Genomic DNA, 24,558 nt, shown 5'->3' with positions numbered 1-24,558 from the left:
AGGGCCTTGGGGAGCATCTGCTTGGCTCCCGGGCTTACAGATGTGCCACCCTGATTTCTGCCTGCGTCTTCACATGGCCCTTCCTGTGTGTCTGTGTCCAAACTCACCTTTCTGTACTGACATCAGTCATATTGGGTTAGGGCACATCCTACTCACCACATTTTAACTTGATAACTTCTATAAAGACCCTATTTCAGCCGGGTGCAGTGGCTCACATCTGTAATCCCAGCACTTTGGGAGGCCGAGGCGGGGAGATCTCCTGAGGTCAGGAGTTCAAGACCAGCCTGACCAACATGGTGAAACCCTGTCTCTACTAAAAGTACAAGGAAAGAAAAAAAAAAAGCTGGGCATGGTGACGTGCACCTGTAATCCCAGCTACTCCAGAGGCTGAGGAAGAAGAATTGCTTGAACCCAGGAGGCAGAAGTTGCAGTGAGCTGAAATTGCACCACTGCATTCCAGCCTGGGCAACAGAGCAAGACTCTGTCTCAAAAAAATTTTAAAAAGACCCTGTTTCGACATAAGGTCACATTCTTTATTTTTTTATTTTTATTTTTTTTTTTTGAGACGGAGTTTTGCTCTGTTGCCCAGGCTGGAGTGCAGTGGCGCTATCTCTGCTCACTGCAACTCCGTCTCCCGGGTTCAAGCCATTCTCCTGCCTCAGCCTCCTGAGTAGCTGGGATTACAGGTGCCTGCCACTATGCCTGGCTAATTTTTGTATTTTTAGTAGTCTCTACTAAAGACCAACATGGGGTTTCACCATGTTGGTCAGGCTGGTCTCAAACTCCTGACCTCAGGTGATCCACCCCCGTCGGCCTCCCAAAGTGCTGGGATTACAGGCATGAGTCACCGTGCCCGGCCCAAATAAGGTCACATTCTGAGGCACCAGAGGTTAGGACTCCAGCCTAAGGATTTAAATTTAAGGGGACACAAGCCAGGCCATTTACCTAATCTCAGGCCCTCCCTGCAATGGGCATGCATGGAGTCACCTTTTCCGTCCTTCTCCCTGGACACAACTGGAGTCTCCCATAGACAGGGTGGTGGCTGTGCCACGGAGCCACAACACGCCATGCCACGCAGTGCAGCAGCCAGCACTCACTTGCCCTTCACAGGGAAACCGGCCAGGCGTGGTGGTTCACGCCTGTAGTTCCAGCACTGTGGGAGACCAAGGCAGGTGGGTCACTTGAGCCCAAGAGGTAGAGACCAGCCTGGGCAACATGGCAGGACCGTGTTTCTAGCAAATAAATGAATTGATTAAGCCAAAAAAACAAGGAAGCCACCGGGCTGATTCCCAGGTGGTGAGGGCACAGGGGAGTGTTGGATGGCCACCGCCGCTCCACAGTCCGCAGCCCACACCCACAGAACGCAGTGGGGCCGCTGCAGCGATGAACCGAGTCTTGTTCGGTTTGTTTCTTGAGACGGGCGTGAGGTGAACGCTCTTCCTGTGTCTTGTTTTCTTTCTCCTTCTGAGCCACCGGTTCACGGCCTCTGTCCGTGCCGTCATTTTTCCTGTGGGTTTGCGAGGGTGCATCTGTCAGTGTTAAAGACACAGGACACCGGGGCAGCAGAGGGGGCTGGGGGCCTGGGGCTTCTCTGTGGTTGGCCATTTGCCTGCCAGGGATATGGGTAAACAGCGAGCAGAGCTATACCCACAGTGTCAAGAAAGAGCCGAAATACTAGGGCTTGGAATCGAGGTGGAGGCCGGATGGAGGGAAATTGAGGCTCAGGACACCAAAGGATGGGGGAGCCACATGGTATTTCTAAGGCTCTGTGTCCAGGAGCCCCGACCGGCATGGTATCCAGAGAAGCATCAGGCTGGGCTGGCTGGGGCAGCACTGGAGTGCGGTCTGCCGGGGACGGGTGTGGGGCCTGTACCAAGGCACTGGGGAGAAGGTGAGCAGGAAAGCGGTGCCACCTCAGCCGCCCTGTCCAGGCTCGTGAGGCACCACACCGCCTAGGGGAGGTGTGGCCAGGCCAATCCTGTGGGCACCCCGGGTCTCTGGGTGGAGTCTCCCCTTGGTGTACCTCCCTGGGGCTGCCCCCTAAAGCATCAGGGCCAGGTGGGATGAAGGCACAGTTGGCGACCCCAAAGGGCCAGACTGCTGTGGGTTCCAATCACGCCAGGAGGCTCAGAGCAGGCTCACACCTGTGGACCACCAACCTCCCCTGGCCTCTTTCTTCCAGCCATGCAGGCTGTGGCTTCTAACCCCCCTCCTGCTGCTGCTTTTTAAAGGTTAAGGGGTGGGGGTAAGAAACCTGCGCTGAGCGCCAGTGGGAGGGATGGGAGGTGGGGTGGAGACCTGCACTGCCGGCCAAACACCAAAGCCAGGCTGGCCTCCTCGCCCTGTTGCGGGCAGGTCTGGAATTTGAGCCCCGCCCTGAGCGGGGAGGGCCCTGCCTGACTGCTCCGTAGCTGGGAAGGGGCGGCTCCCCCAGGTGGGCTTATCACCCTCGAAATGCCCTGGTGCTGCAGACGGGGAACTGAAGCCAGGCTGGGCAGGTCATTTCTCCTGCTCACCCACACCCACTGGCTTTCCGGGCTGGGAGCACTGACAAGGGGTATTTGCTGAAGGGAGAGCCATAGGGCAGGTTCTGAGCTGGGTTCACGGTGAAGGTGGTCCTGAACCAGAGCCGCCCCCTTCCCAGGTGACACCCCCTGCACTCTTCTGGCCTGTAGGCTCTCCCTGTGCCCCGCCCCCCGGTCTCCACCCACCACGCTTGCTCCCGGCACACTCAGCACCAGGTGGGCGGATCTCCATGCGCACCAGACTCAAGTCCAGGGCAGCCCCCCACACCATTCCCCCACCCTGAGGTCACACCCTCAGGCTCAGACACCCCGGGGCCGAGCTGGCGTTGCTCAGGCAGCTGGCTTTGCGCGCTGGGCAGCTTCATCTGCCCGCCCAGGTGGCTCCACGGGGCGGGACCCTCGGCCAGGGAGGGCGGGGCGCATAGCGAGACTTAAAGAGCTCCCCAGGTCCCCACCCGCGCCTGACGGCGGCAGCTCCCACCATGGCGGAGACCAAGCTCCAGCTGTTTGTCAAGGTGCAGGGCAGACTGAGCTGCGGGGAGGGTGTCTGGGAGGAGGCACTCTTCTGGGCTTTGCTTTCTGGGGCAGGCTGTGGGGTGGGCCTCCCTAGTAATGTCTGAGCCCCTTCCTGTGGGTGGCTAAGGGGACTCGGGCAGCCCCTACAGAGAGGCTGAGTAAAGTGGGACCCAGCGAGTCACCCAGAGAGGGGTCAGTGGCCCTGGTCTTTTTCCCAGCCTTGGCTCCTGGGCCCAGCCCAGTCTTCTGGAGGGGAGCCCCTTGGTGGGGAGGTACCAACCAGGCTGCCAGCGGTGGAGCTTAAAATCGGTGTTCCAGGATGGGAGGTGCTGGGCCAGGCAGCCCCATCAGCTCTCAGGTCGGGGACTGGGGTGGGGGGGCTGATGTGCTGTTGGCCACAGTGCCCAGTCTCATGTGTGAATCACTTAGAAAACAGCTTGTGGGGCCCACCCCACCCCTGCAACCAGCTTTTGGGGACTGAACCCAGGGGCCTGGCCTGTGTCCAGGCTCTGGTAAGATTCCAGGGGCCAAGCCCGCCCCAGGCCTCAAGTCTCCCAGCAGCTCTGCGCCCCTCCCCACGTCCTGGGGACCAAGTCAAGGGCCCTCACTGGGCACTTGGAAGTCGCGCCAACCAAGCTGGAGCCCTGGCGGCCCTCCAGTCCCACTGGCAGTGGGAGGCGGGTCCCGCCCAGCCTGGTGGCAGGATGCCTGGGTCTGTTCCCAGCCCTGACCCCCCCTGCTCCACCCACCCAGGCGAGTGAGGACGGGGAGAGCGTGGGTCACTGCCCCTCCTGCCAGCGGCTCTTCATGGTCCTGCTCCTCAAGGGCGTACCCTTCACCCTCACTACGGTGGACACGCGCAGGTGAGGCCCCACCCTGTGTACCCCTGCCTGGCCTCGCACACTGGTGGGCCGGCCTCCTCCCACCCCGCTGCTGCCCGCAGGTCCCCGGACGTGCTGAAGGACTTCGCCCCCGGCTCGCAGCTGCCCATCCTGCTCTATGACAGCGACGCCAAGACAGACACGCTGCAGATCGAGGACTTTCTGGAGGAGACCCTGGGGCCACCCGAGTGAGAGCCCCGGCAGGATGGGAGGCGAAAAGAGTGGGGCCCAGGGAGGACGCGCGCAGGACAGAGCCCAGGAAGTCGCTGTGGGGTACTGTGCGGCCAGGATGGCGCTGCCCCTAGTCTAATGGAGTCTCTCACCCCCTCATCCCGCAGCTTCCCCAGCCTGGCGCCTCGTTACAGGGAGTCCAACACCGCCGGCAACGACGTTTTCCACAAGTTCTCCGCGTTCATCAAGAACCCGGTGCCCGGGCAGGACGAAGGTGAAGCAGGGTCAGGGGGTTAGGTGTCCAGGCGGGAGGGCGCTCTGGGCCGGGTCCTCACCGCGCCGCCTGCCCCTAGCCCTGTACCAGCAGCTGCTGCGCGCCCTCGCCAGGCTGGACAGCTACCTGCGCGCGCCCCTGGAGCACGAGCTGGCGCTGGAGCCGCAGCTGCGCGAGTCCCGCCGCCGCTTCCTGGACGGCGACCGGCTCACGCTGGCCGACTGCAGCCTCCTGCCCAAGCTGCACATCGTCGACGTGAGCGCGGAGGGAGGGAGGGCGGGAGGGCGGGCGAGCCCGGTGCGCTGGGGCACGGCAGGTCCTGACCGCGCCCCGCGATCCGGCCCGCAGACGGTGTGCGCGCACTTCCGCCAGGCGCCCATCCCCGCGGAGCTGCGCGGCGTCCGCCGCTACCTGGACAGCGCGCTGCAGGAGAAAGAGTTCAAATACACGTGTCCGCACAGCGCCGAGATCCTGGCGGCCTACCGGCCCGCCGTGCACCCCCGCTAGCGCCCCACCCCGCGTCTGTCGCCCAATAAAGGCATCTTTGTCGGGAGTGAGGGTGTCCCGACATCTGAGGGGCCAGAGGTCTCGTGATCACTTCCCATCCCCAAACCCCAGGGTAGGACGCTCAGCCCGATAGCCCAGAACCACAGGGGCAGGAGAGCCGAGGGTCGGGCGGGTCTCGTCCCCCATGCCGAGAAGGCGCAGACTCCAGGCCTCCTGCAACTGGTGGCCTCAGGGATCTCCAGGACCGGATTGGGCTCCCAAACCAGTCAGGCCGGGGTGGGGCGGGGTGCCCCAGGTGGATGGGGGCTGGCACATTCCTCAATCCTGTCCCGGGGCAGGCGCTCCCCTCCCCGCAGGGCACTTCCACAGTGTCTCAGGGTCTGCACGGGACTTCTGTACGAATCCTCCTACCGGGCTCCGTGCCCTGCCTGGGTGCGGCCTGGGAGGGTGGGAACAAAGTTCTAAGCCTTGGGGAGCCCTGGCCCTGCCCGGCTGGGCCCCTCTCAGCTCCTGGGCTGGCAGGGCTGGAATAGCTGGACGGTCTGAGAGTGCTCACCTCCCTCCGGCCCAGCAAGGAAGTCTCCAGGGAGCTGAGAGGCTGCAGCATCTGTTCACATCCTGTGGCCCCACACCCAGAGCACAGGCCCTGATCCCTTCCCAGGCCAGTGCCAGGAGTCAGAGCCCCACCAGAGCCTCCAACCAAGGGAGCCGTTTATTTGACAGGGAAGGAATTTGAGGAGCTGCCTTAGTCCTGGCCCAGAACAGGCAGGTGGAGGTGGTGTCGGGGGGGGTCTCTGATGGGGGCCTTGAGACTGCCTCTCCCCTCACAGGCGGACTCCCCGCGGGGCCACACTTGTGCTGCACCTTCAGGTCTCATCAAAGTCCACGCCGCCAGCTGGTTTCTTACTGGGAGGGAAGAGGGGTGTCACTATGGCACTATGGTGTGGAGAAAGGGGTGGGGTCCAGGGTTGGACCCTGGGCGCAGGAAGGGGCCGGTGGGAGGGTACCTCTTGAACCCGGGGTTGATGAGCGACTCTCCTGGACACCGCCTCCTGACTCCAGGTCCAGGGCCACCTCTCTGGGGATCTGGGTCTGGGGAAAACAGGACGGGGGCGTCTCCTGAACCTGGCAGCATCCCAGCCACAACCTTCTCGGAATAGACAGGCATTCTTTTTTTTTTTTTTTTTTTTTTGAGACGTTGTCTCGCTCTGTCGCCCAGGCTGGAGTGCAGTGGCGCAATCTCGGCTCACTGCAAGCTCCGCCTCCCAGGTTCACGCCATTCTCCTGCCTCAGCCTCTCCGAGTAGCTGGGACTACAGGCGCCCGCCACCACGCCCGGCTAATTTTTTGTATTTTTAGTAGAGACGGGGTTTCACCGTGGTCTCGATCTCCTGACCTCGTGATCCGCCTGCCTCGGCCTCCCAAAGTGCTGGGATTACAAGCGTGAGCCACCGCGCCCGGCCTAGATAGGCATTCTCTCTGGAGCATGAGGCTTGTTCTGGTGGGGGGGAACTGAGTTCCAGGTTAAAGAGCACAGCCCTACTTGAGTCACAGGCGGACATGCCTTACCTGGTAAGAAGAGCTGAGGCCCTGCAGGCCGGGGGCTCTTCCTCGGGCTGGCAGCTGTCTCTTCTGCAGCTGGGGAGGAAAGCCCATGGGAACCCCACTCAGTGTCAGGAGTGGGGGCAAGAGCAGGGGACCCGAGTGAAGCTATGAGGTGCCCACCCCCAATCCTACCTGCCAATCGCCGCTCCAGGCTCCACACGCGTTTTGCCAGGCCCAGTGTCAGCGCCTGCAGCCTGGGGGCTGCCTCTGGGCCTGGTACCTTGGAGAGGTCAAAGGCCAGTGCCGAGGGCCCCCCTGAAAGCGTCAGGGATGCTCTGTCCTCCTGCAGGGTCAGAGCCACAGCTTGCTGCTCACAGGCTGCCCTGGGAGAGGAGAGGTGCTGAGAGCTGTGGCAGACCCTCCTCCTTCCCACCCACCCTTCCTCTGTGCTTGGGTCTCACCTGAACCGGGGGGTGATGTCCTCAGCCGCACTCAGGCCAAAACGGGCTTTCTAGAGAGCACAGGGGCTTGTCACCAGCTGCCTGGAACCTGAGACCCACTGGGAGCACCCGAAACCTGCCCGACCCCAGAGCCACCTGGGACCCCTAGCCAATGTGAGGACTACAGCTACAGGGCGGGCAGAGGGTGTCAGAGCCTTCTGGGGAATCCCAGTTGTCGGTCACCCCATAGACGATCTGGACTGCAGGGAGGGGTGTGGCGGCTCCCAGACCCGCCCAGTTACCCACGAGGGCCGCCAGGCTGTCCGGCGTGAAGCAGGTGCTCCAAAGCTCCGCGGCGTCGGTCACGCTGGGGGACAAGGCCTGTCAGGCGGGGCCGCCCGCGGAGCTCCCCGCACCCCTACCTCCCCGCGGACCCCCCACTCACTAGAGGTTGAAGTCGCCGCGGTCCCCCTCCCCGCTTCCCTCCCCTTCGCAGTAGCACACGAAGCGGGGCGGCTCGGGGCCCGGCGGCAGCGTGCAGAGCGGCGGCGACAGCGGATCCATGGCACCAGGCGAGCGGGAACCCGCGGGGGCGGGGCTTGGGCGCCGGGAGGGGCGGGGCTGTGCGGGCTCAGGGCTCCTGCGCGGAACAACGGCTTCCGGAGCCGGGTGCAGGCCAGTCGCGGGCCTACGGAGCTTGCGCGGGGCGGAGTCTGGCTGGGGGCGGGGTCTGTAGGTGGAGGCGGGGCTAGGGGCGGGTTTATGGGGGTTGGGGGGATTAGGGGCGGGGCTAAACGCACAGGCCGGGCCCGGCGGACCCGGTACCCGCGCGGGCTTCTAGCGACTAGAGGCCGGGTTTAGTGCGCGGGGCGGGCCGGAGCAGGGCGTCCTGGGTCAGGGATCCAGAGGGCCTGCCCCCAGCGCTGGCCTCGCCGGGCGTGGGCTCCACGGCGCGATCCCGGGCTCTGGCCCTCGCGCCCGCGTGCAGCCCCACTCGAACCTCGCCCCCTCCCGTCCCCGCCCCGGCTCCACGGCCAGCTGAGTCCGGGTTCCCTCCGTGGCACTGCCAACACATGCTAGAGCCCCTCCCTCCCATCGTCTTTACACACAAACGGGAAGCTTCCTAACCCTAATTGTAAGAAGTTACGGTTGGCCCGGCAAGGTGATTCACGCCTGTAATCCCAGCATTTCGGGAGGCCGAGGCGGCCAGATTGCCTGAGGTCAGGAGTTGGAGACCAGTCTGGCCCACATGGTGAAACCCCGTCTCTACCAAAAATACAAAAAAATTAGTCAGGTGTGGTGGCGCACGTCTGTGAGGCAGCGGAATTGCTTGAACCAGGGAGGTGGAGGTTGCAGTGAGCCGAGATCGCGCCACTGCATTCCAGCCTGGGCGACAGAACGAGACTCCGTCTCAAACAAACAAAAAAAGAAGTCACAGTACAGAGCGATCTCCAGGGAAGAAGGCTTCTGCACTCTCTGTCCCGTGCATGGTATTCCTCCAGCTCCTCCTACGTGCCTGTTGTCCTAGGCCTGGATATCGATCAACAGACAAGGTCTCTGACTCCCTGGAGCTTCTAGGATCCAATAGGAGAGACACCTCACTCTCAGGCAGGGCCAAGCGCCAGGAGAAACTGCAGCGGGTGCTATGAGGGCAGGAGGAAGAGGATGGCTCCCACCAGGGACAGGGAGATCCCAGGCAGAGGCCTGGCCACATAAACAACAGTTCTGTTCAAGGCTTGGCAAGAAGGCCAGGTTGGCAGCATGGTGCTCTGGGGAGGGCCAGTGGGTCTGTAAGCTATGCTTCCGTATTGGAGTGCTCCCACAGCAAGCCTGCCTCACCTCCTCCTGCTTCCCAGTTCACTCCCAGTCCTGGCTCCTGCCCCCTGGGCCTCTGCACATGCTGCTGTTTCTGCCTGGCACACCCTTTCCCCAGACTCACATGCTTCCTTTGGGTCTTTACTCAAAAGTCACATTAGCAAGACCTTCCCTGGTGTTGTTCTGACATTTCAGCATGCTGCCCAGCTCTCACATCCCTCTCTCCTGTCATTTTCTTATTTTTCACATTTCTCACTGTAGAAAGTACACTTTGGTTTGCTTTATTCTGGCAGCTAGCCCCGTATTATAACCTCTTGGGTTTAGACCTTTCTGCACTCCCCTCCCCTTGGGCTAGACTTAATGACTTGCTTCTGGCAACTAGAATAGGACAAAATTGCTCTTGAATTGCTGGATGTGACATGAGGCAGCCCTAAGGGGATGCCCACGGCCAGCGAGGGAACTGGGAAGCTGACGCCACAGCTGAGCCTTCCCATGAGACCACATCATTGGCCGGCAGCTTGACCACAGCCTCCTGAAACTTTGTGCCAGAGGCCCAGAGTCCTGCCCGGCTGACACTGGGAGATGATGCATGCCTGCTGGTTAAGCAGCTGCATTTGGGGTAACCTGTCACTCTGCAGTAAGTGACCACCAGTACACTTATTTACCCCAGGAGGTCCATGAGGGCAGGGGTTTCTGTCTGTTTTACCTGCCAGTGTATCCATCTCTTCAGCACTTACACAATGCTTGGCACATACAGACACTGAATAAACACTGTGAATGAATGAATGGGGAGTGGTGGCTGTTGGAGGTTTAAGCAGGGGTGGATGGGAAGTGGCACGTCTGACTTATGTGTGTGAAGTCCGTATTCTGTGCTGTGAGGAGAGAGGACGGGGGCTGCAGAGGAGAGGGGTGGACCATGGGCTCAGATTGGAGGTGGAGAGAGGAGGAGACAAAGAACAATCAAGGATGGCCCCGGCATTTGGGAAGAGTGGAACGGGGAGATTCATCCCCAAGATGACTGGAGTGAGGCAGGTTTGGAGAGGACTGGGGGGCCTCTCCTTTGCCATGTGAACTCTGAGATGCTGGCTGTAGCAGGCCCCAGATATCAGGCCCTAATCCCTGGGACCTGTGAATGCTATTGTGTATGGAAAATGCTGGGCACTGCATTCCAGCCTGGGCAACAAAGTGAGATCCTGTCTCCCCTTTCCCCCCAAAAAAGGAAAGAAAAGGGGTGTTTGCAGATGTGCCCTTGAGATGGGGTGATTATCCTGGATTGCCCAGGGAGGCCCTCAGTGCCATCTCAAGGGCCTTTTAAAATTGAGGCAGAGGAAGATTTGAGACAGAAAAGAAGGCAGTGTGGCATGGAGGGAGGAACTGGGGCGATACAGCCCACAAGCCAAGGATTACAGGCTATCAGAAGCCAGTGTTGTGACCAAGCGAGTTATAGAGAAATGCCATACTTTGAGACAAATTAAAGCGTCCTTTATTAGCTGCGACCGAGAGGCAGCTAACGCTCAAAATTCTCTCGGCCCCGAGGAAGGGGCTAGTTTTGTTTTATACCGTGGTCTAAATAGGGGAGGGGGGATTTTAGTTGAAGCAATTTTTACAGAAGCAGAACTGGCAAAAAGTTAAAAAATTAATTGGTCACAAATGCAGTTACAAAAAATAAACAGTTCCAGGTGCAGGGGCTTAAACTATCACAAAGAGATAAATGCAGGGGTTTTTTGTGCCATCCACCGCATGCGTCCCCAGGAGCTGCTGGTGCAGCTTGCCTCAATGTCTTATCAGTAGGTGCATTCCTGGACGTGCTTTGAGTCAGTTTACACTAGTTATACCTCAAGGGAGGAAGGTAAAGGGGGCTGCAGGTGAAGAAACTAAAATGGAGTCTGTCCGGCTCTCTCTCTGCTAGGAGAGGGTCACTCAGGTGAAAACAAGGTAGGGTATCACACCAGAAGAGGACAGGCCCAGTGGCTCATGCCTGTAATCCCAGTGCTTTGGGCGGTCAGAGTGGGAGGGTTGCCTGAGGCCAGGAGTTCAAGGCCAGCCTGGGCAAGACAGCAAGACCCATCTCTAAAAAGAAAACATTAGCCAGGCATAGTGATGCATGCCTGTAGTCCCAACTACTTAGGAGGCTGAGGCAGGAGGACTGCTTGAGCCCAGGAGTTCAAGGCTTCAGTGATCTGATCGCGCCATAGTACTCTGGCCTGGACATCAGAGCAAGACTCTGTCTCAACAACAACAAAAAAAGAAGACAAAGAAGCTAGAAGAGGCAAGGAAGGATTCTCCCCTAGAGCCCTTGGAGGGAGCACAGCCCGGCTGATACCTTGACCCTATTAAACTGATTTTGGACTCTGGCTTCAAGCTACAAGTTTGTGATAATTTGTGGCAGCCCTAGGAACTGACACAAGACAAGAAACAAAGATTAGTTCCAAAACATAACAAGAAAACTGCAAAACCTTCATTTAACTAGCCTCAGGCCAGGTCCGTGTGGACCTCAGGTGTTTATTTTACACTTTGGCTCACACCCTAGTGTCATGTTCTGTTTTGTGGCTCACATCGGGCAGCTTCAGCTACTGGCAGCTTTCCATTGGCTTCCACCACGCCCTTCTCTGCGATACTTTTTATTTTATTTTATTTTATTTTATTTTTTTTGAGATGGAGTTTCGCTCTTATTGCCCAGGCTGGAGTGCAATGGCGCGATCTCAGCTCACCGCAACCTCTGCCTCCCAGGTTCAAGCAATTCTCCTACCTCAGCCTCCCGAGTAGCTGGGATTACAGGCGTGCACCACCACGCCCGGCTAATTTTGTATTTTTTTTTTTTTTTTTGAGACGGAGTCTCGCTCTGTCGCCCAGGCTGAAGTGCAGTGGCGCAATCTCGGCTCACTGCAAGCTCCGCCTCCCAGGTTCACGCCATTCTCCTGCCTCAGCCTCTCCGAGTAGCTGGGACTACAGGCGCCCGCCACCACGCCTGGCTAATTTTTTTTTGGTATTTTTAGTAGAGACGGGGTTTCACCGTGGTCTCGATATCCTGACCTCGTGATCCGCCCGCCTCGGCCTCCCAAAGTGCTGGGATTACAAGCATGAGCCACCGCGCCCGGCCTAATTTTGTATTTTTAGTAGAGATGGGGTTTCTCCATGTTGAGGCTGGTCTTGAACTCCTGACCTCAGGTGATCCGCCCACCTCGGCCTCCCAAAGAGCTGGGATTACAGGCATGAGCCACCACACCTGGCCTTTTTTTTTTTTTTTTTTTTTTTTGAGACAGAGTTTCGCTCTTGTCGCCCAGGCTGGAGTGCAGTGGTGCGATCTCGGCTCACCGCAACCTCCACCTGCCAGGTTCAAGCGATTCTCCTGCCTCAGCCTCCCGAGTAGCTGGGACTACAGATGCCCGCCACCACACCTGGCTAATTTTTGTATTTTTTAGTAGAGACAGGGTTTCTCCATGTTGGTCAGGCTGGTCTCGAACTCCTGACCTCAGGTGATCCACCCGCCTCGGCCTCCCAAAGCGCTGGGATTACAGGCGTGAGCGACTGCACCCAGCCATGGGAGCAATTTTCTTTAATGCAGGATACATTGATACAGTGTATGAGATACAAGGTTAGCGGAGCTTTGCAAGCAGAAGCGGAGGGATTACAAAGTTCCCACCCACACACTTGAAGTCGGTGATGGAGGCAGAACAGGGGAGGGAAAGGGCTGACCTTTCCCAAGGCATAGAGCCCCTGGAAGCTGGGCCGAAAAGAGGAGCAAAAGGTCCGGAGAACGAGCTCTAGGGGAGTGAGGGCCAGTCAAGGTTCGGGGGAGCAGAGGTCAAGAACCAAGGGAGGTATTTGAGCAAAAAGACCTTCAGAGACAGGAGTGAGTGCACCGAGTGGCACTGGGAGAAGGGCAGTCCGGGCAGGGGTGACCTGGGCAAAGGCCCTGAGATACGTGAGGGGCTGGCAGCAGGATGGAGGGAGGAGCGTGGATGGTGGGTCAGAGGAAAGCCTAAAAGAGACCTCGTTGGCCACCATCAAGACAGACCTGAGGCCGGGCGTGGTGGTTCACGGCTGTAATCCCAGCACTTTGGGAGGCCGAGGGGGGCAGATCACCAGAATTCAGAAGTTCAAGACCAACCTGGTCAACATGGTGAAACTCCGTTTCTACTAAATATACAAAAATTAGCCAGGCATGGTGGCGGGCGCCTGTAATCCCAGCTACTCAGGAGGCTGAAGCAGGAGAATCGCTTGAACCCGGGAAGCAGAGGTTGCAGTGAGCCAGATCGCACCACTGTACTCCAGCCTGGGCAACAAGAGCGAAACTTCGTTCCAAAAAAAAAAAAAAAAAAAGACTTAGGCCTTTACTGTCAGTGCGATAGGACCCACTGTGGGGTGCCGAGCAGGGGGGCCTGATCTGACACATCTTGTGAATCCATCCCCTGAACTTCTGGGTGGAGAACAGGCTGAGCATGGGAGGTGAGGGACTCAATGCATCCAGGGCCGAACTGCAAGGGATTGGGGGCTGATCACAACTGGACCCACAGCCACCCCCAGAGGTTGCCCCACCCTGGAAGGAAGGAAAGGGCATCCCTGAGGCTGTGGAGGGCAACCTGCATTTCCCGGCTCGGAATCTTCCTCGGAATGCACGGGGGATGCAGAGCCACTGTCCTCTGCTGAGTGGTGGTGGCGCTCTTTTTTTTTTTTTCTCTGAGGCAGAATCTCGCTCTGTCACCCAGGCTGGAGTGCAATGGCACGATCTCGGCTCACTGCAAGCTCTGCCTCCCGGGTTCACGCCATTCTCCTGCCTCAGACTCCCGAGTAGCTGGGACTACAGGCGCCCCCCACCACGCCCGGCTAATTTTTTGTATTTTTAGTAGAGACGGGGTTTCACCGTGTTAGCCAGGATGGTCTCGATCTCCTGACCTCATGATCTGCCCACCTCAGCTTCCCAAAGTGCTGGGCCCGGCCCGAGTGGTGTTTTTTAATAAAAAGTTTTCTGGGCTGGGCCCAGTGGCTCATGCCTGTAATCCCAGCACTTTGGGAGGCCAAGGCGGGTGGATCGCTTGAGGTCAGGAGTTTGAGACCAGTCTGGCCAACATGGGAAAACGCTGTCTCTACTAAAAATACAAAAATTAGCTGGGCATGGTGGCGATCACCTGTAATCCCAGCTACTTGGGACGCTGAGGCAGAAGAATCACTTGAACCTGGCAGGTGGAGGTTGCAGTGAGCCGAGATCGCACCACTGCACTCCAGCTTGGGCGATAGAGCGAGACTCCATCTCAAAAAAACAAACAAAAAAAAATTCTGACCAACTGAGAAGGAGAAATCAGAGCATACTGCACCCCATAGACCCATCACCCAGATTAAAAACTATCAAAATGTTGACAAATTTGAAACCAGCATTATTATTATTTTTATTATTATTTTGCTGAACTAGGTACATGACAGCTAGTAGGCTATTTTCTTTCCAATTCTTCAAGACTTGTCTGTAAAAGACAACACTGTCCTCCATAGACTCAAGGCAGGGCAGTTTTATGCGGCGCCTCCTGTCCTCCTCGCCCTCCACTCTCCATGGGCAGGCCCTGGGTCAGGGTTGGGGGCGCTTCGTTGGTCTCCGGAACAGCCAGGCCTCTGGAGCGGGGCCTGGAGCCAGGAGTCAGGGGCCGGGGAACTGCGGGACCCGGAGGGGCGCCTGGGGATGGAAGCCGCCGACACTGACTGGGGCAGCCGCTTGGGAGGACCCGGAAGGCCACGTCCCGCGGCGGTGTCCGCTGGAGCCTGGGGCGCGCGCCGCGTGGTGTCCGCGTCCCGCCCTCCCGGCGCCCCCAGTCTGGGGGTCTGGGGGTCTGGGTCCGTGCGGTGGTAGAAAAGTCCCAGAGCTGGGGCTGGGGCCCGTCCTGAGGAACCTCCCTGCCACGGAGCCGAGGCTGGGTCCGTCCCGGGCCAACGCCTGCCCAGACGGGCAACAGGGAGTGACCCGGCCCCTCCCCCAGGGCGCCCATGTACCTGGCTGCCCCCCCGCCACCCCTCCCTGCCCCCAAGAAACGCGCAGCGCCACAGGCATTCAGGGTGTTTATTGCGCTTGGGGCCAGGGTGTGGAGGGAGGAGGCTCTTTGGGGAGGGCTGGGCGCACGGAGCAGCTGACTCCTGCGGGCACTCAGGGGCTGGACCCCTCACTGCAAAACAAGGAGCAGGTGGGGGGCGTCCCCTGCCTCCGCCCCCTCCCGACGCGCAGCCCCGCGGTTCTCCAGGCTGCTGCGGCTCGGATCCGCCCGGGTGCCCCATCACCCCCGCTGTCGACCCTAGCTGCCCCGAAGGTAGAGGGCCCCGCGGTGCAGCCCACCGAGCTGGGAGGGCCCATGGTCCGCGGCTCCACATGGCCGTGGTCTACTCACCCGGGAGAGCGCGCCCGCACACTGGTCTGCAGAGAGATGGGGCCTGAGGCGCCACCCCGCGCCCCCTTCCCTGGGACGGAGGCCCCCGACCTGCCCCAAGGCGGTCTCCCCCTGGGAACACTGGCCTGGGCAACGCCTCGCCCTCCCCCGACCCGGGCACTTCTGTCCCGAATCTGAGATCAGTGGAGTGACTAGGGCCTGGCCCTCCCAGCAGGGCTGCGGGCACCGTCACCCGACCTCGGCAGCAGGACGCCCTGGCTGGGGCTCAGGCCCACTTGGGGCGCCAGTAGCTGCATCTTCTGGGCGCCTTTGGGAAACAGCTCCGGGGCTCGAGCTGAAGGTGGGGAGGGCGGGTGAGCTAAAGGGAAGGGGCTGGAGAGGCGAAGAGAGGGAGAGAGGGGCAGGGAGGGGCACGAGGTGCAGGGAGGGGCCGGGACTCGCGGCCACAGACACCAGGAGCCAGCGGTTCTGCCTTCCACGTGCAGAACGCGCTGGTGCAGGCACAGGGGCGACATTCCAGACCCGAAGCCGGATCTGCAGCCACTGGTTCCACAGGCCCCCTTTCCACATCTCCAAGTACAGCAAGGTAAAGTGCTGGTAGTCGGAGAAGGCCACTCGGACGTCAGTCAGGGCCATGGCTGGAGGAGCCAGAGCCGCTGACCCCAGGCCCAGGGCACCTCCCCCCCCAGCGTGGCACCCCTCATGCCCCGGCCCCAGGTGCCAATCCAGCAGCCCGCACAGCCTCGAGGGCCCCTGCCCCACAGCCCTGCCCGCTGCCCCACCTTACCTGGGTTGCTGAACTGCCCATCTACAGCACCGTTGGTGAAGGTCGTGTCCGTTTTCTGGCACCCGCCATCGGGCCTGGGGAGAAACAGCCCCAGTCCCCTGAGTGGCCACCCCTGCCCAGCGCCCAGGCCCAGAGCCTACCTTGCTGTCTCTGAGCCCAGGGTCCTCTGTTCACCCTCACAATCCTTAGAGAACATGGGACTTTAAGATGACCTTAGAGGTGGGGACACTCCTGCTGGGGGTGGGGTGGGTATTAAGTACCTGTTCACAGGCACACAGTCTAGAATGCAGGGTCTCCAGGTCCCCCTTCCAGACACAGACACACAGAAGACACACACATACACACATGCACACACACAGAGATACACAGGCAGACACAGACACAGATACACTGACACACACACAGACACACAAGACACACGCCGAGACAGACACACACAGACACTCAGACACAGATACACAGACACACAGATGCATACAGTGATACACACACACACACTCAGAGGTACACAGCTACACAGAAGACACACATGCATACTCATGCACACACAGACATACACGCAGAAAGAGACACATATACACAGAGACACAGCCACATACAGTGATACACACACAGACACAGACATGCAGACACTTTTCTCAACACCAGGCCTCGGGCAGTGCTTCCTCCAGGGCCTGGGTCCCTCTGGACTCCGTGTGGCTGCCATCTGGGGCTCTGCAGCACAGAGCCCTCGAGGACCCATGGTCTGACCCCGATGTGCTGGGGACACCATGGTCCCTCTGGAACTTCATCTGGCCTCATGCTGGCCCTCATCTGAGGCTGAGTCTGAGTCTGATGGGCTCGTGTGGTCACTTACGTGGGGTATCCAAACTTGAGGGCCAGGTCACCGTTCCCCAAGGGGGTCACTAAGACCACAGGCATCTTCCCGGTGTCCTTGGAGTCCAGGAAGTCCCGGTCATCTGACACCACCCCGACCATGTACCAGGTGCCCTGGAACTGCAGGGCAAGTGCAGGGAAGGCTGGGAGGCTGCCCCTGTGCCCTGGGCCTGAGCCCACCACATTCTGCCCCGACACAGCTGCTTCCTGGCCAGGGCAGGGGCTGCTGTACACACCTCGACCCCAATGCAGAACTGAGGGAGGGGGGCCTCAGTACATGAGCAACTGGTCCCCACCAGCCCAGCACCGGCCTATCTGCAGCTGGCACCCAGGGGGTATGGCTGGATGGGCGGGGCTGTGGCAAGGTCACAGGTCTATGTGGGGTGGGTGGGGGACAGTGAGGCGCAGGCAACTGCAACTTGTCCCAACTTTGGGCCCTGGGGAGTGATGGGGGATGCAACTGAAAAGGTAGGACAGAGGCTGCAGTCTTCCCCAGCCAACCCCTACTCCAGTCAGACGGAGCAGGTGTGGTGGGGGTTTCCCCTGCCCCTAGCCCTGCTGAGCCTGGATCAAAGAGGGTGTGGACAGGGACCCGGGGTGCAGCACCAAAGCTGGGAGGACTCATTGGAGAGGAGGAGGAAACAGGGCTGGGCGCACCTGGCTGGCATCAAAGTTGGCCTGGATGGGGACCTGGGCCTGGCCGGGGTACGCCCAGAGCAGGGCAAGGAGGGAACGGATCAGCAGAGCCCGAAGCACCGTGCAGCAAGGTGGCGTCTCCTCCGGACACGGGAGCAGGGCAGAGCTGAGGTGGCTCCTCTGTAGGCTTTATGCCCCTGAGGTGCCCCGGGGCAGCTTGCCTGGGACTGCACCCACTGTGATAGGCTTCTGATCAAGATGCACCCTGCAGCGCTCTGGCCTGGCTCCCTCCACCCAACCCCAGCCATCCCTTGCCTTTCCTCCAGGGTGGGGCCGGATGCCTGGCAGCTGAGGGTAGTTCTCTGACGGGCCTCTGGGCTAGGGGGCCTGCAGCTCACCCATCCAGCCTCTTTGGCCTTCTGCAGCCCCTCTGGGATGTTGGATTCCCCCCGCTCCACCTGGAGCTCAGGCACAGCCCTAAGCCCCCTTCTCCGGGAAGGCCACCCAGAAGCTCACCCTCACCTCCGAGCCTCAAAATGCTTGGTGCCTCTGCAGGGCCTGCCTCAGGGGGGCCTGGTGGGCAGGTCACAGTGAGTCCTGCACATTGTGTACCTGAGAATGGCTGCCTGGGTGGGAATCTGGGAGGGAGCAGGGTTGGGTAGGGCCCTGGCCGGGCATGGTGTGGCCGTGGTGCCAGAGCTCTGGTGAGTGGACAAGGCTGTGGTCTGGAGGCCCAGGTGAGAGGGCAGGGGGTGCTCAGGGAGCCACAAGGGATATGGGGTAGCCTGTCCCCAGCCCACTCCGTCAGTCTGTCCTGATGGGGGGTGGAGACACTCTGGCATGTTTCAAACAAATGTTCCTTTTGGTCCCCTGAAACCCTCGTCTTTGCCCAATCTCAGTGCGTTAATCCCACACCTCAAGATGCCCAACAGGTTCAAAGCTCCTCTGGGGCCTCGAGCCTCAGGCCTTTCCTGCTGAGGGGGTGACAGGGTGGGGTTGGGGGTGCAGGGCACCTGCCTAAGGGATTAGATGAGTCACTGACCCCCCAGCTTAGCACCAGCCTGGTGGCAGTGGCAGCTGAGGGGGTATGGCTGGACGTGTGGGGCTGTGTGGCAGGGGCACACGACTGTGTGAGGTGGGTGGGAGACAGTGAGGGACACCCCCTCCTAGCTGTCTTGACTCAAGACTCCACTGGGAGCAAACACTAGAGGGCCTGTTCCTTTGTTGACATCAGGCTGAGATTTTAGAGCAGGAGGTCCAGGTGGCCAGGGCCAGGCCCAGGACGGGTGACGACAGTGCAGATAGCCAGGAGCCAGCCTACTGACTTGCTTCCAGAGTTTATTCCGCAGAACTAGGATGAAGCCCGAGGGGGCAGGGGTGCTTTGGCGGGGAGCCGGGGCAGGGGCTCGGGGAAGGAACAGAGCAGAGACATCCAGAGCACGGGGGTCACCTGGCCGGGATCCCAGCTTCAGCCCTGGGGAGTCCTGAGGGGTGTGACCGAAAGGCTAGGATGGAGGACTGCAGTCTTCCCCAGCCCACCTCCACTCCGGTCGATGGAGCAGGTGCGGGCTAGGGGGACTTTTCTCTGCCCCCAGCCCCGCTGAGCCCCGCTGAGAGGCTGAGAGAGCAAGATCCATCACTGGGGCTCGGATCCCCGCTGCCCCAGGGTCCACAGACTCCACCCTTCCCAGTCCCAGGGTCCACAGGCTCCAGCTCCAGCCTAGGCCTCCCTTCTGGGGGTGGAGGGTGAATCTGCCCGGAGCCTGCCCACCGAGCTCTCCCAGGGCATCCATGCAGCATCCTTGGCCCTCCCCTTCCATCCCCTGTCTCCTCCCATCCTGTCTCCCCCACCCTGGTTTCCTCCTACCCCAGGAGCCAGACGCCCTCGCTGCCAGGTGGCCCCTGTGGTATAGCCCCTTGGCCTTGTCTGCCTGGGGCCTCGCACCTGCACCCCCCAACCGTGAGCCTTCAGGAGTCAGCCCTATTCCAGCCGCTGGGACAGGTTTTCCTTCTGAGCCTCACACCTGTGCACCCATCAATGTGGGCAGCCCCTGTGTCTCCCGCCCGGCCCTGGACGGCAGCCATCGGGAAGGATAGGTCTGCAGCACCAGGCTGTCCTGGGGCCCCGATCCATCGCAGAGTGGGTTGGGTGGATGTGTGTTGAATGAATGAATGAATGAATGAAGGGGCTCACCTATTGTTCCGTCATGCACTTATCTGCCAAGAAAGAAGCCGAGGGCTGTCGTCAGAACCCCAGACTTAGGCCAATTTTCCCACTGGGCTTCCTGTTCCTCCCCTAATGCAGAGCTCATCTTGACTGAGCCCCCAAACTGCACAGACACCCCAACACCTCCCACCTCTCCTCGGCCCCACGAAACAAAGAGAGGGCCTTTCTTCACCTCTGCCAAGAGCAGGCTGTCCACCCCTAGGAGGCTGTGCCTGAGCCCAGTATGGTTGGTTCCCCTGTATCCCCCATGGGCACCCTCTACCCTATGCCCCCCACCAGTCTGAAGCCCCACATCCTGGGAGCTGCTGGGGCCTGGCACAGAGTGGGCGCCTGGTCTCCATGTCCCCCATGGAGGGGGCTCCTCATGAAGGGGCTGCAGGAGGGAGGTTCTGACTTGAACACTCACCAGCTCTGTCCCTGGCCCAGGCCTCAAGCAGGGTGGGGCCACCTCCTCCCCTCTGCCTCCCCCAATCAGAAGACTGCCTGCCTGCCTCTAATCTGACCTTGATCCTCTCCCCATCAGATTAGGACCCCTCACCGGTTTGGGGCAGGAAGACAATGGTATCCTCCGTGAAGCCCTGGGCCTTGCAGAAGGTGGTGAATTTCTCCTTTAACTCAGCCCTGGGGGTCTGGGTTCGGCCTGGGACAGGGTGGAGACGGAGCTGGCCTCAGCAGGGGGACGGTGTGTACCCTGCCCTGGGTCTTGGGGAGCCCCCTCTGGTCAGGCCTGCGTGCGGGCGGCGTCCGTGGGGCACGTACTGTAGAGGGTGGCCATGCGGAAGTCCTCGCCGGGGCCCTTGCTGCCCTGGCTGTACAGCAGGGCGTACTGGTCGTAGTCAGTCTCCACCACTGACACAGAGTAGGTGCTGCCCCAGTCTGGGAACCCAAGAGACGACCCTGTTGGGGACTCAGCCCCCCAAACCTCACCTCTGCTCCAGGGAAGGGGTGCACCTGTGGGCTGTGGGGGCACCTGTGGGCTGTGGGGGCACTCAGGTCCTCGGCTGGCCTGGGATGCTCCCCCACCCGGCTGCTCTCCAGCCAGTGCCCTGCTCCCGCCTGCACAGCCTGTGAACCCTGTCCCCAAACCAGCATCTGGGGGAGCCAGGCTCAGAAAACCAGGATTCCTGGTGCAGCCGCAGAAGTCGCTGCCAGAACCGGAAGTGAAGAGGTTTCCCTGTGGGAGCCATTCCCCAGGTGGGAGTGAGGAAGCCCCTGGGTGCTGGGGAGGAGAACTGGGAGGAGGCATGTGGAGGGGCCTTGGGGGGCTGCTTATGTGGGGAAAACTCCAGAGGGCAGGGAAGGGGCCTGGCAAGACACTGGTGGGCTCCAGAGAGGATCCAACCCCCTGGAGGAAGAGTCTCTCTGTCCCTAACATTTGTGCATGGGCAGTCTCGCCCAGGCCTGGCCTTGGCCTCTGACGCTGGTGGGGCAGCCATCACCCCCCACCCCATGGATCTCCGCGGCAGGGGGCTGGCCCAGAGTCGTCCCGGCAAGTGTCGCCCCCAGGCTGGGCCCAGGGGGCTGGTGGAGGCCCCACTCACGGGGACTCCGGTAGCTGTAGGAGCCGAGGGACCCCGCGGGCTGCAGCAGCATGGTTCGGGTCTCACACTGGTTTTTCCTGCAGGTGGGTGACCTCGGGGTCAGAGATTAGGCCCGAGGGTGTTCCTGGACCTCTCCGCCCCAGAAGCCCACCTGCCCACCTGAGGAAGGTGGAGGTCAGGTTGAGGCCACCATCGGCGGCAGGGGCCACCACCGACTTGCACATGGACAACGCCGCCTTCTTCTCCCGGAGCCAGCTCGAGTTGGAGGCGAGGCCCGCGCTGAACCAGCGCCCCAGGAACTGCGGCGAGAGACCCCCACCCGCGTCGGCCAGGACCCTCCGGACCCACTTGCGCCTACCCGCGGGGTCGCCTCTGCCCCTTCTCCTCCGGTCTCCAACCCGGCCCCCGCCCCCACGCCCAATCCCCCGAGCAGCCACGCCCCTGACGCCCCTCCCCAGGAGCTGACCCCCGCCCCTCACATCCCAGCCCCAGGAGCTGACCACGCCCCTCACGCCCCCGCCCCAGGAGCTGACCCTGCCCCTCATTCCCCGCCCCAGGAGCTGACCCTGCCCCTCCCTCCCCGCCCCAGGAGCTGACCACGCCCCCCACGCCCCCGCCCCAGGAGCTGGCCCCGCCCTTCACGTCCACAACCCGGGAGCTGACCTCGCCCCTCACGCCCGACGCCCCTCCCCAGGAGCTGACCACGCCCCTCACGTCCCCGCCCCAGGAGATGGCCCCGCCCCTCACGTCCCATCCCCAGGAGATGACCCCTCCTCACTTCCCCCTCCTCCGGAGATGGCCCCGCCCCTCGCGCCTCAGCCCCAGGAACTGGCCACGCCCCCGACGCCCAGCACCCCGTCTGACCACGCCCCTCCCGAGGACACTCCCTCACCCTCGCACACCGCCCACCAGCCATCTTCGGCCCCTCCGCCCCCGGGTCCCGATTCTGTGCCCTGGCTGAGCGCCTGGCCCATACAGCGGGAGGCAGAGGACGTCGCATTCCTGGCGGGGGTCGGGGCGAGTCTTCGGCTCCGCTCTGCGGACCTCCGGGGGTCTCCTCGACGCTGGGGAGGGGCGCGCGGCGCGGGGACCCGCGCTCCGGCGCGTCCCCGAGCAGCTCCCGAGCGAGAGCGCGCGTCGCTGGCTGTCTGCGCCGTGCGCGTCCCCCTAACCCCCCACCGCCCACGGAGTGTTTGGCGCCATCCCTGCGCCCCACCCGCCCGTGTCCTGGCACCCAGGTGTGGAACGTGCGCTCGTGTGTCCTCTGGGGGTCGCGTGCCCGTAGGGGTGGCCGTGTTTGGATGGCGTGGTCGCGTGTGTGGCCCGGTGTCTGCGTGGCCCATCAGGGGAGACGGGACGCGGTGCCCAGGGAGGGCTCGCGGTCAGCCTCCTCCGGCAGCTACCCAGCCTCCTTCCTGCGCGCCCGCTCAGTCCCTGGCCGGCACTGCCCGGCACTGCGGGACTTCGCTCCGCCCTCCCGGGGAGAAGACCCAGCCGGAAAGTGCCCTTCCCCTGACACGGCCCTGTAGCCTTTGGGGATGACGCAGGAAAGCCCCTCACCTTGTCCTGCTGGAAGTTGGGCTGCACGGAGACCTGGGCCTCGGGTGCTGCCTGCAGGCCGCCCAGCACCCCCAGCAGGGCCAGTCCCATCCACAGCGTGTGATGAGTAGCCATTCTCCTGCAGCAGAGCAGGTGTCCGGGGCCTGGTGCCAGTGGTGTGGGAGAGCGAGGGAGGTGTGCGGGAGGTGTGCGGGAGGAGCGGAGGGCACTGAGGAGACCCCTATTTATGGGCCAGGCTTGGCGTCCACCCCGGGCCCGAGGACAGCCCACTGAAGACTCGTGATGCTGGGGGATGGGGTGGCCGGGCACAGCTGCAGCCTGGTCCCCCACAGGGCGCTTATGCAAGAGGCCTGGGCCTGCTGCCCCGGCTGAGGCAGCGTGGGGGTGAGGCAGAGGCCCCTGCCCACTGGTCCCAGAGACGGAGCTGGCAGGGACCTTGCCCACCCTCCTCCTGCTGGCAGGGCCCACCGACCCAGCGGCCCTGATAGGGCAGGGGCTGTGTTCCTCAGCCATGCCCGCCTCCGAGGCCTCTGGTCACTTCCCACTGGGGGCCAGGACCCACATCTCGCAACCCCTACCATCACTCCCTTTCCGAGCCCTGCCACCCCAGAAGGGGACACAAGCCCCACTTCCACCCTGAGAGTTTGATCCTGAAACGCCCAGCAAGTGAAGTGTTGATGAGAAGCTCAGGCCAAGGTAGAGAAACTTGATCTGCCTTGCAGGGCCCTGAGGGCCAGGTGGGCTGGGCACGGCTTCCCCCATGGCCAGCTGTTTTGGGGCTCTGATAGTGACCCCTGGGCGCCCAGTTCAGCCTGGGGCACCTTTGGGCTTGAGCACAGCCCCTATCCCTTGTCAGAGGCCCCAACTTCTCCCAGCAATCCCCCCACCCCAAGTCTGCCCCCTGCTGAGTCTGGGCCTCCCCACCCCGAGTCTGGTCCAGACTCGGGAGCACCCCGTGGGGCTGTCCTGTTACCCCAGTGCTGCACCCAGCTCCTTGGGTCCCTCCAGCTCGTTGGCCCTGGCTGGGGCCCTGTCACAGGCCGTCACAGGCAGGCACATGCGGTGGGCCCTGTCTGGATTCTGTTGGGACTGAGCTTCCCTGGCAGGCATGGTGGGTGAGTGCTGCCGCTGGTGTGAAGGTGAGCCCAGGTGGGGAGCTGGGAAATGTAGCAGGAGTGAGTGGGATGGGGTGGGGTGGTGAGCTTCTACGGAGCTGCTGGCGACCACTGGGGGCTGGAGCCCGTCTTCTTCCTGGATTCTGTGGCCCATCCCTTGCTGGGGGCACACAAGCCCTGGGAGTGGGCTGGTGTGGACTGCTTCTTTGTTCCCCCTCCCCAGTGCCCGGGGGTCAAGGAGCCCAGACTGGAGAGGCGCATGCCTATAGCAGCAGCAGCTAGTGGGCAGCACTGATGTCGGGGCTGGTGGGGGTGGCCAGGCAGCGTCCCAGGCAGAGGCCAAGGTGAGGGAGTGAGTCCCAGGGAGCCGGGAGGCACCTGAGAGGCAGGGAGAAGGAGGACAGCAGTCCAAGGGGGCCAAGGCAGTCCTGAGAACCCACTCCTCCACCCCGGCCTCCTATCAACCCCTGCCCGGAGCAGCGGTGTGCTGCTGGCTCAGACGCCATCTGTGCCCTAGGCTGAGAGGGAGGGTCTGTTGGAACAGATAGGGGTGGGGTGCCTAAACCCAGGACCCCGCATGGCCCCCAGGCCTGGCCCAGCTACAGAGCTGGGGGCTCCCGTCAGGACAGGGGAGGGGCAGGAAGAGGGCTGTGGCTGGGACATCACCACAAGACTGGCCTCCTGCCCACTGCCAGCGGAGTTCTGGCTGTCATTCCACCCTGGTGGGGCTGGTGGCTCGCTGACTGGCCTGGCTGGAGGTCCCAACCCAGGCTAG

The 24,558-nt window shown here is 61.7% G+C and overlaps 4 protein-coding genes across 7 annotated transcripts; 1 reads left to right on the top strand and 3 right to left on the bottom strand.

The window, feature by feature from the left end:
* Positions 1-2,921: 2,921 nt before the first annotated feature.
* CLIC3 (chloride intracellular channel 3) lies at positions 2,922-4,920 on the top strand. Of its 2 annotated transcripts, XM_030818239.1 has the most exons (6): positions 2,922-3,040; positions 3,795-3,904; positions 3,985-4,110; positions 4,261-4,367; positions 4,447-4,622; positions 4,716-4,920. In XM_030818239.1, the coding sequence occupies exons 1-6, from the start codon at positions 3,008-3,010 to the stop codon at positions 4,872-4,874; spliced, it is 711 nt and encodes a 236-aa protein (XP_030674099.1). In that variant the 5' UTR covers positions 2,922-3,007; the 3' UTR covers positions 4,875-4,920. The 2 variants fall into 2 exon arrangements, with proteins under 2 accessions (XP_030674099.1, XP_030674098.1); XM_030818238.1 differs by having other exon boundaries at positions 4,447-4,920.
* An 87-nt stretch (positions 4,921-5,007) lies between these two features.
* PAXX (PAXX non-homologous end joining factor) lies at positions 5,008-7,515 on the bottom strand. 3 transcript variants are annotated; one of them, XR_004031487.1, is made up of 8 exons: positions 7,304-7,495; positions 7,161-7,225; positions 6,880-6,929; positions 6,611-6,801; positions 6,443-6,511; positions 5,882-5,966; positions 5,431-5,780; positions 5,008-5,313 (listed from the first exon to the last, which is right to left on the bottom strand). XR_004031487.1 is itself a non-coding variant. In XM_030818242.1 (7 exons), exons 1-7 carry the CDS (start codon positions 7,420-7,422, stop codon positions 5,620-5,622), a joined length of 732 nt encoding a protein of 243 aa, XP_030674102.1. In that variant the 5' UTR covers positions 7,423-7,515; the 3' UTR covers positions 5,557-5,619. The 3 variants fall into 3 exon arrangements, 2 of the variants coding, with proteins under 2 accessions (XP_030674102.1, XP_030674100.1); XM_030818242.1 differs by lacking the exon at positions 5,008-5,313 and having other exon boundaries at positions 5,557-5,776; positions 7,165-7,225; positions 7,304-7,515; XM_030818240.1 differs by lacking the exon at positions 5,008-5,313 and having other exon boundaries at positions 5,557-5,780; positions 7,165-7,225; positions 7,304-7,514.
* A 7,884-nt stretch (positions 7,516-15,399) lies between these two features.
* Positions 15,400-18,252, bottom strand: LCNL1 (lipocalin like 1). The gene is given in 5 exon segments (XM_003279799.3): positions 15,400-15,471; positions 15,473-15,572; positions 15,574-15,679; positions 15,829-15,902; positions 16,685-18,252. Coding segments are annotated over 5 exon segments (474 nt in total). The 5' UTR covers positions 16,807-18,252.
* A 406-nt stretch (positions 18,253-18,658) lies between these two features.
* Positions 18,659-22,926, bottom strand: PTGDS (prostaglandin D2 synthase). The gene is made up of 7 exons (XM_012508952.2): positions 22,669-22,926; positions 21,268-21,407; positions 21,109-21,185; positions 20,327-20,443; positions 20,106-20,207; positions 19,535-19,557; positions 18,659-18,824 (listed from the first exon to the last, which is right to left on the bottom strand). The coding sequence occupies exons 1-6, from the start codon at positions 22,780-22,782 to the stop codon at positions 19,535-19,537; spliced, it is 573 nt and encodes a 190-aa protein (XP_012364406.1). The 5' UTR covers positions 22,783-22,926; the 3' UTR covers positions 18,659-18,824.
* Between the last annotated feature and the right edge of the window lie 1,632 nt (positions 22,927-24,558).

The sequence above is a fragment of the Nomascus leucogenys genome, chromosome 8 (assembly GCF_006542625.1).
Source record: "Nomascus leucogenys isolate Asia chromosome 8, Asia_NLE_v1, whole genome shotgun sequence".
NCBI classification, from domain to species: domain Eukaryota; kingdom Metazoa; phylum Chordata; class Mammalia; order Primates; family Hylobatidae; genus Nomascus; species Nomascus leucogenys.
The sequence above is the reverse complement of the archived record's forward strand: the minus strand, read 5'-3'. Positions and strand labels throughout refer to the sequence as shown.